Source organism: Sceloporus undulatus, chromosome 1 (assembly GCF_019175285.1).
Source record: "Sceloporus undulatus isolate JIND9_A2432 ecotype Alabama chromosome 1, SceUnd_v1.1, whole genome shotgun sequence".
In the NCBI taxonomy this organism is placed as follows: Eukaryota; Metazoa; Chordata; class Lepidosauria; order Squamata; family Phrynosomatidae; genus Sceloporus; species Sceloporus undulatus.
In genome coordinates this window covers 327,885,129-327,896,550 of record NC_056522.1, presented here as the reverse complement: position 1 = coordinate 327,896,550, position 11,422 = coordinate 327,885,129, and the positions used below count along the sequence as shown (strand labels likewise).

The 11,422-nt window shown below is 39.6% G+C and overlaps 1 protein-coding gene across 5 annotated transcripts in view; it reads left to right on the top strand.

Annotated features, from left to right (window-relative positions):
* STXBP6 (syntaxin binding protein 6) overlaps positions 1-11,422 on the top strand; it is a 179,696-nt gene that overhangs the window by 131,058 nt on the left and 37,216 nt on the right. For all 5 annotated transcript variants that reach the window (XM_042438139.1, XM_042438156.1, XM_042438164.1 and 2 more), the window contains exon 3: positions 8,913-9,043. In XM_042438139.1, the coding sequence (XP_042294073.1) occupies positions 8,913-9,043 (131 nt within the window). The remainder of the gene's footprint in view (positions 1-8,912; positions 9,044-11,422) is intronic.

Here is an 11,422-nt window from a genome sequence, read left to right as displayed (position 1 = left end):
TTCTTCTTCTTCTTCTTCTTCTTCTTCTTCTTCTTCTTCTTCTTCTTCTTGTTTTGTTTTGTTTTCTAGTTTGAGTGTTAAGAATAGAACTCTGGGAGACCAGGGTTCAAATTGCTACTCAGCCATGGAAACTAACTAGGCAAGTCACTTTCTATCAGTCTAAGGGCCAAAACAGATGGCCCAGAAGGAATGGTGTGCAGCCACTCTAGGGTCGTTCACACTGGGGCAGTATTAACAGTACATGTTCAGCCCCAATACAGGATGCTGCCACAGTCCTGAACTGGGCCAGCAGAAGGAGAAGATCTCGGCCATACACACCCTAGATTTGGCTGAAGTTGCGCTGCAGCCACCTAAGGCAGCCTAAACCCAGTGCAAAAGAAGTGCTTCTTGACGGTGGTCAGTTGTGGCCCACCATGGCAGCTGTCCTCAGGACCCCAGCATCTGGTCACTACTATCCTGTGCCAAATGGGTAGTGATTGGGGCAGGAGGGAGCTCTGTCTGCTTGTTTTGCCCGGCCGACTCAAGGCCCTTATCCCCTTCTTTGTGGCCTGGTTCTTCCATGAAGACGTGGCCTCAGCGTGGTTTCCAGCTGTGCACATCATCTAAACGTTATGCTCCAAACGTGGCTGGAAACCGTGGCGGGTTACACACCGCCATTTAGTACATAATGAATACGTACTAGGGTTAGGAAGGGGCGGTATACCCTAGTATGTATTCTGTACGTACAATATGGCAGCGGCTGTTCCACACGGCGGCTGCCATATTTACGTATCGGACGCTGTGCGTCCGCACGTGTCGCGGCGTCTATGACGACGCGAGTCCGCCCCTGGCCCTGGAGCAAACGGCGGCGGCGGCAGACCGCCTCAAAGCGGCGGTCTGTAACCCGCCCATGTCTTTGGCAAATCTGTTTTGGGCCTGTGATAAAGACAGTAGCAAATTTCTTTCAAATAAATCTTGCCAAAAAAAACCATATGATAGGATTGTCATACGTTGAAATCAACTTGAAGGCATGTAACAATAACAACAAACTCATGTCTTCAGTAATGACATGCATGAATTATATGCCCTCCAGATAATGTTGGACTGCATCTACCAGCATTCTCTAATATTGGCTATGCTGGCTAGGGCCACAGGGAGTTGCAGCCCAAAATATCTAGGGGACACCTCTGTAATAAGAATACCCAGTCAATTGTTCCATGTGTCAAATTTCTCTGAGAATTATTTTATAATGTAGCTTATGTGTATCTTGGTAAATGAGCAGCTGTCTTTAATTTGACACTTTGGGGAAAGTTTTCCTAGGCCAAATAGATTCTGAGCATTAACAAAACCCTTTCCATTGTTGCAGGTAAATTTTGTTGAGATTAATGTCCTTTTACCATATTATATAAGTTTTTAAATTATTTTTTCCAATTGTACTTCTCACTACCTTAAATTTATATATCACTTTCCTCCTTTTCTCCAAAGAAAAGGTCAAAGCAGTATACATAGGAATTTATCACACTCCTTACCTTCCACTCTGCTCCTGTCACGTAAATGTCACCGATCTGCAACAGGAGCCTCCTGGTAGGATCGTGGATGGCGCGACGCTTCTGTTTTCATCATGAAAGCGTTATCGTAAGTGTTTTTAAAGGGGCCCTTCTTTAAACACTTACAATTATGCTTCCATGATGAAAATGGAAGCGTTGCGCCATCCACGATCCGACCAGAAGGCTCCCATCGCAGATCGGTGACGTTTACGTGACAGGAGCAGAGCGGAAGGTAAGGAGTGTGATAAACTCTATAGTTTCACAGTTACCTCATGAGAAGCTGTGGCTCAATAGCAGAGGTTCCGTTTGCATGCAACAGTTCAAAATAACAAGTATTTGAGCCTTTTCTTCATACCTAAGGTGATGCTAGATGTGGTACAACATTGGATCTAACTTAGGGTTTATTAGTTTTAAGGAATCGTTTATTAGTTTTTATAATGGGTTAGAGTTTCACTGTATAATTTCTGTCATTGTATTTGTTATATTATTTGCTATGTATTTCTGGTGTAAACTGTGAACGTTACTGGAAAATAACAGAATAAGACTCAGAGTTTCCCCTCTAACTCTAATTAGTGACAGTGTGTGATAAATTTTTCTTAGGGTTTCTGAAATTTGCTAGCAGGCACAGTAAGAGATTCACACATTTGGGACGGCCTTAGTAGCCTATGTGTATCTGATCCTTTCTTTAATACTTACATATGCAAAAGATGCAAGATAAGGAAAGCCTCTATCTCTGACTTTGTGTTGCATTTCAAAAGCACTTAAAAGACCTCTGAAGCATATCAGAAAGAAATTAGACGTTGAGCAATGACATACTGTACTAGAATTTGAAGATCTGCAAATGCTGATCTCCATAGTATAAGGCAATCTTAATTGCTTCACACAGGGACTCTTCCCATCTGTACACACACACACACACACACACACACACACCCCACAGATAGCAAAAAACGAAGTACTGTAGGACCATTGAATAATATGTGATGTGGCACTTCACAAGTGGTCAAATCCACAGATCACTAGCCCACCATTATGAAGGATCCACTGTGTAGAGCTTGGGAACTTGAATGTCAGCAATCCCATCAGCATGTGAGGTTTTTTTCCCTGAGAGTTTCCAGAAGAAATATTGCTTTTTGGATCTGAGCAGCCCATCTTTGGAAGGTGGAAAAAGTGAACTTGTTTAAATACTGAATTTCTGAGTTTAAGGAACATGCATAAGATTAAATATCAGACGTGAATGGTATTGTGCTGAAGCTGGAAGGGCATCACTGAAGGAGATATCAGTAGACTGTAGGAAAACCCAGCATTTGCAGTTAGGATGTAAAGAATACTTCTCATTCTTGAGAAGAAAGTGTTTCTCAACACATCAGGACACCCATAAAGAAAATGGTGCACCACTGCAAAAGGGTAGTGTTTGTTTTGTTTTGTTTTCCTCAGCTTTTTGTATATTAGGACTTTTGCCAAAACAAATATGCTTGTGCAAAGATCTTTGTGTTTTGTGAAATAGATATTTTTGTGCATTTTTCACCAAAGACTGTGCAAAAATATTGAATTTGTGTAATTTTTTTCCAAAAAAATGAAATGTTTGAAAATTTGCATCCCATCTCCCAATAGTGCAAAAAATAAACAACAACCCAAAATTAGAAATTATTTGTTCACTCTTGCAAGTACAAAATTAGCAAAGATTCACATCCCTAAATTGCAGAAATAAAACAAAACCAAATAAAATCTATTTGCCATAAATATTAAAGGTGTTTGAACACAGTAAAGGGTCTTTTTGGTGGCTGCTATTATGCACTTAAACTTCCTAGGGAAGCTAGACTAGTTTCCTCTATGGTGTCCTCCAAGTCAATACTTATCAGACTTTCTGATGTAAGGGACTGGCCATTATTTTATTCTTTTGTGCCAGGGACAGGCACCATATTTTCACCTCACTGGCTACAAATTCTTGTGAGTTTCCTACAAATTTCCCAGGGACTGGCAGCCAGTGGCTCAGGAACTAGCACTGGTCCAGGGACTAGTGTTTTGAGTAGCACTGCAACAAGTGGCAAGCAAAGATTTTGATTGTTTGTTTGTTTGTTTCAAAACTGATTGTTAAAGAGATTGTTAAAAAGCTTTTAACAATGTGTAGTATTTTCTATATTTCTTGTTTTTAAGGAGATGTGCTTTTATGTTTTACATTTAATTCTATTAATACTTTGATTATATTTTACCTTTGTATGTTTTTAGTGATGTGAACTTCTATCTTCATCTGTTTATTTTTGCAAACCACTTTGAGTCCCAGTATTGGGCAAAGTGGGGGCGAAGACTGTAGAAATAAATATATGGCAACGCCAAAATATCCCAATGAGGTCTTAGGATGCCTGGTAGCTCCAGAAGGGTGACCAAGATAGATGGAAAGGAAGCTGGGTAAGAGAATTGAAATCGATTATCAGTGAGAAGCATGGCTACATTACTGAAACAGTGGACATCAAAATAGCACACTGTGACTTTTCATTGCAGATGCAACTAGTGATATTTAAAATTAAAATTAGGTTTGCTGCCAGAATGTCAAGATTAAAGCTCTCAACAGGAGATTGATGCCTAATGATTTGCTCTTACATAATAATTTTATTTAATTAATTATTTAAGTTAAATCCCATTTTTCTTCTATGGGGAATGACTGCTGTCATACAATAATGGCATGCCACAGTAAAATTCATAATACAGAATGCGTAAAGAAGGGTGGGGGAAATGATTATCATGTGTTTAGCCTGTGTTGTTGTGTGTCTTCAAGTCATTTCAAACTCATGGAAACTTTAAGGCAAACCTATCGGGTTTTCTTGTCAAGATGTATTACCTCTGAGGATGAGAGAGTGTGGCATGCCCATGGTTACCCAGTGGATATCTATGGCAGAGTGGTGATTCAAACCCTGGTCTCCAGAGTTATCAAACCATTACACAACTCTAGGTCTCCTATTTAACCAGACAAGTAGGGAAATGGTGTTACCATGGTGGCTGTATTGCAGTTTTTCATGTATACGAAACAGTCTTAGTTGTTGTTTTCACCCATGACTAAAATAAAGGGGGGTGGGGGTAGATGCATGAAGTTTGTGGGGGAATTGTCCTGATTTCACAGTTCAACCTAAAAGTCTTTTGGCAGCTAAAATGTAAACAATTGTAGTAATCATTGCCTTTTTATAACAGCTTTGAGACATCAAACACTTTTATTCTGTGCATCAGTTCACATCTTGATGCCCTCAGCAGTTTATAAATACATAGTCGTCTTTTCTAGAGAAGCAATCAAGCCATTTGTCAAAAGATTTCTGATTACCAAAACGATTTTAAAGTTTGACTTTGCTAGCCGTTGATTTTCAACAGTCTTTGTATTTGAACATGTAGGTTGGCCTGGATCCAAGAAACCACATAACTTGCCCTGTATCCTCAAGGAGCTTTCATCTTGACTTTCTCATGCAGTATACCCAAGCTGTTTGGCAAATGTAATTTGAAACAGATGAAAGGTTGGGGGGGGGGGGGAGTATGATAATTTATGATTGAAGGAATCTGTTGTTCAAAGGAAGAAAGTCAAAATCCCAGTGGGCATATTTCAGCCTTTGCACCAAAAATACTTCCATAAATCCATAATTTTGTTATTGTTGTTATTACTTAGGTTTTATTTGACAAACACATAATTAAAACACAATATAGTAAACAATAAACACAAAACACATATACACATTAACTACTTATTACTACCTCACCTGACTTTTAATCTCTGTGACCCGGGACAGACAGGCCCTTTGTGGTGTGGCGGTGGCGGAACTAGGATTAGGGACCATTCGGTAACCACACGGTCCCTAACCCTAGCATGTACTGGTGGTGCTACAATGGCGGCGTCCCGTGTAGACAGGCGCCACCATTATGACGTCACGGATGTAACAATGGCGGCGGGAAAAGAACCCGATTTTCTTGGGTACTTTTTCCTCCAGAGGGAAGCCGTACTGTTTGGTGGCTGCAGCTTCCCTCCAAAGGAAATTAGGCCACCAGCAGGCCGCCCTTTTCGGGTGGTCTGTACTGCGCCTATATTACCAGTAGAACTTTCCTTTTACTAGTCTCCAAACATACTAATTTTATATGTTCTGTTATCTTATATTTAATATTATATTTGTGTGCCACTGTCTTATTCATGTCTTTCCATTTCTGTATAAACTGTAAAGATTAAAGTTATCTCTCGGTCTTAAATATGTTGTTGTTTTTAAAAGGAGAATTAATATCTGATTTGAAATGAGATGAGTTGTTAATTCCTTTAAAATCCATACAGAAATTTCTAAATCAAAATAGGTATCTGAAGTTCTTCCAAATACTGTGGTTACAATTTTAAGATCAGCCTTCATTCCCAGGTAGAAATTACCATTGGTAAGAAGGAGCTCTGGTGGCACAGTGGTTAAATGCCAGTACTGCAGCCACAATGAGTTAGATCCCAGGGCTCCAAGGTTGACTAAACCTTCCATCCTTTTGTACGTCATTAAAATGTGTACCCAGTTTGTTGGGGCCCAATTGGCATACAGTTTGTAAATCACTTAGAGAGTGCTGTAGTAGTGTGGTCCAGAGGACTACATGTGTAGTGACACGGCTATATGGTGCTCCTTCAGCGCTGTGTCGTATGAATGCAGGGCTATAGGGGCTTCATGGTGCCATGCACTGTGTGGAGTCATGTGGAGTCACGGTGTCATGGCGTCCTGGGGGCAGAATCAGGGTGTGCATCATCCAGATGCGATGCCCCAACTCCGCCCAGTCTGTACAGGTCTCAGTCTTGCCTGTCTTTTAATTTTTCTTAGTTAATGCCATATAAAGATAACTTGAATATCAAATTATGGGTGGCTGTTCACTGTTGCCAAACATAGATAGTATATAATACAGTTGTATAAGTAATGAGATATACCACATTAATGGGACAAAAACTTCAAGTGAGATTGCAATCTTTAATTCTGACTGAGATGTTCTGTTTATGTTTTTAAAAAAGATACCAATCTGAAGCAAGCTTCTAATATACATAAACTTTTTTTGTTCTACCAGATAATTAATATAGACTCAGTCCTTCTTATCTGATTGATGTTGAAGCAGTAAGATGATGATTACTCAGTGCCTTATTACTGACCTGCATTTAAATTGCCTTAATTAGCATACTTTGATCAAAGAATAGAACTTTTTCAGTGTGTTTAAAAATCTGGCTGATGTAAGACTTTAAATAATATTTATGATACCAGTCTTTTGATAGGATTTTTGTATCTTATTTAGCTATCTAGATAATACAGACATACAAATGCAATTAATCAACAAACACTCTTTCACTTTTACTTACTTTTTGTTTATTTTTATTTACTTTATTTATATGGCATGTTTCTCCCAAGATGGAAACTAAGCTGGCTTCCTGAAATAATAAATTGAAAATGTTTAGAATAAAAAATTTAAAACAATGAACCTATGAATTTCTTAGGTGGCCATGGGTACAGACATTAAATTTTGAAAAGTGCAATATTCTAAATTCTCTCCTGCCCCCTAGAAGAGCCTATAAAACAGGATACCATACTCTCTTTCCAAGAATGGGCATTGTTCAGTTTTTAAAATGACCCTGTGTGTGACAGAAAGCAGTACTGTTCAAGTGGTCACTGTGAGCCATTACTGGTTTGTGAGCCATTGGCTCACAGCCTGCCAAATTTCCAGGAAAGAAAGCCAATAAGTATGAATCGGGTACTAGCCTCTGTTACATGGGGGGGGGGGATTCTGGTTCCTCACATCAAATTGCATGAGAAGCACTAATCTAAAGGATGCTACAGTATGCTTGAGTTATGGTATGGGTTGCAATAGGTTCCTTAATTGTGTATCTATGGGCCTGAACAGACAGGCCAAAATAAAGCTGCTTTGGGTTGTTTTGGAGGTATGCAGTTTAAATGACAGACACATCTTAAGAGGCCAGAAGCTGCACCAAAGCTACGCTCCAATCCTTAGGACTGAAGCGTGGCTTTGGAGTGGCTTCTGGCCTCTTAGGATGCATACAGCATTGAAACAGCATACCTCTAGAGTGACCCAAAGCAGCTTTATTTTGGCCTGTCTGTTTGGGCCTATAAAGCCGTTATGTGATGTCATTCAGGGATCTGAAGTAGGACTATCGGAAAGAGTTCACTACAGGGAAGACTATGATAATGTAATGATGTAGTGATTAGAAACTTAGACCAGGAATTGATAGATCAAGGTTCAGGTCCTCTGTCAGTCATGACACTCACTGATCAGTCACACACTTTCATCCTAGCCTATATCATAAGGTTATTACAAGGATGAAATGGGGGAAGGGAAAGAAGAGCCATGTATACTTGGAGTAAAGACCAGCTGTATATGTAGCTGATAAATAATGAATTTGTTCCCGAATGAGGTAAATTGCTGGATGAGTGCTAGGAAACTGTAATCAGAAAATTGAAAATATATAGATACAGTAGGTGAATAACTGTTATTATTTCTCCTGTTTTAAAGAAAGAGTTAACGTACAGTTGGGGGTACTTCTAGATTCGGCATTATTGTGTCGGTGTCACAGAATACCTTTTGCCAGTTCCAGCTGATTCACCAGCTGCTTGTTATCACGGATGGTCTATGATCTATATACTGGTTGTCTTCTGGTTGTATTAATGCCATGTATTATGCATGGGCTATGCATGAAGGCATTGGAGAAGCTTGAATTGGCCACCCCATAAACACACAGGTTTATACCTTTATGCATATTTTGACAAGCTGCAACTATCTTCTCAGTTCCAGACTCACTTTAAGTACTCATGCGTACTTTTAATGCCCCAAACAGCTTCAGACCCATGTTATTTTGATTGACCTGTCCAGGTGCAGTCTGTGGTTGGTAGAACTGTCTGCCAATGATCTTGGCAAGTGCCTTTATCAAAGCAAGAAAATTGGCTTTTTTGGCAGTGGTACCTCAATTATGGAATGCCTACTCTTGAAGAGGCTTATCTGGAAACCATATTGCTATAATTTGGATGCCAGTCTGGCATGTTTTTCTTCAATCAAGCATTTCAACTTGTGTATTTTTTTTAATTATTAAGGGTTTTACTTTTTTGTTTTATTATATTTATGTAATGATAACTTATAATATAAGGAAAAAGAATGATACAAAAATGTTTAAAATAAAATAACTATTCTTGTGTATGTTTGGCCAAAGATATGTCTATTTCATTTTCTAGTTGCCTAAAATACACTGTGATTACCACACTGTTAATCTCTTTTTTCTACTACCTTACACTCATTAAATTAGTTTATATTGAGCCACTTTGTCATCCCATAAGTATTAGTGCAGTTTCAGAACCTATTTGTATGCTTATACACAGTCTTCTTTGTATTTGTGGACAGTGACGAACAAGAAACCTACACAGGCATCTATTACAAAAGTCAAGCAGTTTGAAGGTTCTACATCTTTTGTACGAAGGTCACAGTGGATGTTAGAACAGCTTCGTCAAGTTAACGGTATAGACCCTCATCGGGTGAGTATATTGTTCCCTGGTGCTCTCATTTAGTCTTGATTTTTGTTCTTCTCTGTAATACTTAGAATTCTCACATTCGAATCAGTTACCTTTGCCCTTTTTTTTCCTGATGTTTTAAAAAATTAAAATCAAATTGATTGGTGTGCATGATTTTAAGAGCTAACAGAAGTTCTTCAGGATCTCAGGAACCCACTGCAGATATTTCCTTTCTAAAGCAATTTCATTTCTAAATCTTTTTAGATTTCCCCATATTTCTGTCTTTCTATTTTTGCTATATTTGGAAAGTAGTTGGTTGCCCCATTCTGCAGTAGTGAACTTCCCTATCTCTTGTTGGCTTTCCTGTCTTTTGCTGCTGCTAACTTCCTTACCAGAATCCTCTTATAATTATGGGTGATACTGTTTTTCCCAGTGTTACAGTTATATTCTTGCATGAATGTTTGTACACTAAGCAGAACTGCCAGCAGCATAACCATTATAAAAAAAGCAAGTTTAATCTTCCATTGTGGAAAGTTGTAATTTTTAAAATCAGCATTTTTCCCCTTTTCTTTGTATTCTCAGTGTGGTGTTTAATCTTTAAAAAGTAATATTTAATAACTTGCTGCATATTTTTAGTTACTTTTTTATTACAACATTGTTATCTTTACCTCTCCAATAGTATTTTATAGGTACAGTGCCTTGCATAAATGTTCATCCAATCCCCTTGGAAGTTTCCACATTTTCTGTGTTACATCTTGGAATTGCAGTGGCTTTAATTGGCTTTGTTACCCCAAGATAAAAAACAGGGTGAAGGCACAAAATGTTCTTATTGTGGCACAAAAGTTAAGTAAACAAGCATATTTCTGCAAATTCCAGCTCTTTTCATTCATGCTGTGGCACTCAGCATGCTTCCCAAAGTACATAGTAACACATACTGGTGACATCCTATCATAGTGGTTCCAGTTATTGAACACTGGTCTGCAGTTTGCATGATCTTCAGGCACTATACGAAGTATTTAGGGAGTTGTAGTCCAAATATATCTGACAAGTCTAGTTTGAGAAACATTGGTCTAAAACACACTGCAAAAATATTCAGTTTGTGACCACTTTAACTGTCTGGCAATGGACCATTTAATTGCCCTGGCTCAGTGCTAGGGAATCCTGGGAATTTTGGTTTATTGTGGCAGCAAAGCTCTCTGACAGGGAAGGGTAAATGTCTCATAAAACTAGTTTCCAAAATCCCCTAGCACTGAGCCAGGGCAATTAAAGCAGTCTCAAACTGGATTATTTCTGCAGTGTGTTTTGGACCATAGTCTTAGAGGCACAGGAAGGACCCCTTTCCCTCTGTTTTCCAGAAGTGCTCACCAAGAGTGTTAGCTAAAAGAGTATGGTGTCATGACTTGACACAAGGTCCTTGAGATCCAGATTAATTCAGTAGCCTGAACATTGTTGATTACTCCCCAAAAGAGTAGACCTGTTAAATGGTGAATCAACAATTATGAAAATCCCATTGATTAAATTGTACTATATAGTTCCCATATTACATGAGAGAAAAGTTGGCCTCCACCCAAATGTGGTCTCCCTGTTTTATAATTGCAATTATAATAGCAGGTACATTTCTATACCACTTATCAGTGCACTAATTGCCCCCAGCAAGCTGGATACTCATTTTAGCGACCTCAGAAGGATGCAAGCCTGAGTCGAGCTCGAGCCCTTTCGCTGGTATTGAACTTGCAAAAATGTATGGTTTGTGAGTGAGTGGCTGCAGTACAGGCATTTAACCACTGTGCCACCAGGTCTATATCTGTTTTAAGTATAGAGTTCAAAGACATAGCCATGTTATTCTGGAAAATCAGTATGCAAAGGGATCTTGTAGCACCATTGAGATTAGTTGAAAGAAGCAGGTAGTATGAGCTTTCAAAGGCTAGAAGTCTGCAAAAGCTCAGGCTACCAGTTTCTTTCTTTTAATTAGGGGCGAAACAGACCAGCCCAAAGGAAAGCAGGATTGGGGCCATGGCAACCGCATACCGTGGTCCCAATCCACTTTTGTGCCACTCCCAAAAGAAGTGGCAATTAGCCCTGCCACAGATGAAAGCCAGCTATCAGGTGCTCCGGCGGCGTGTGGCATATAAGCACTACACTGCCAGAGTGCCTGGAAGCTAGCCATGTATGGGCAGCCGGACAGTGTGAAGCCAGCTTTCAGGTGGCTTCAGAGGGTATGGTGTCAAAATGCCGCACCCTGAAACTACCCAGACACTACCATCTGGGCAGCTTCAGAGTGCAGCGTTTTGATGGCACATGCTCTGAAGCTGCCCGGAAGCCAGCTTCACACTGTCTGGCTGCCCATACATGGGCCAGCTTCTGGGTGCTCTGGCACTGTAGCCAAGGAGTGGTCTGTTTTGC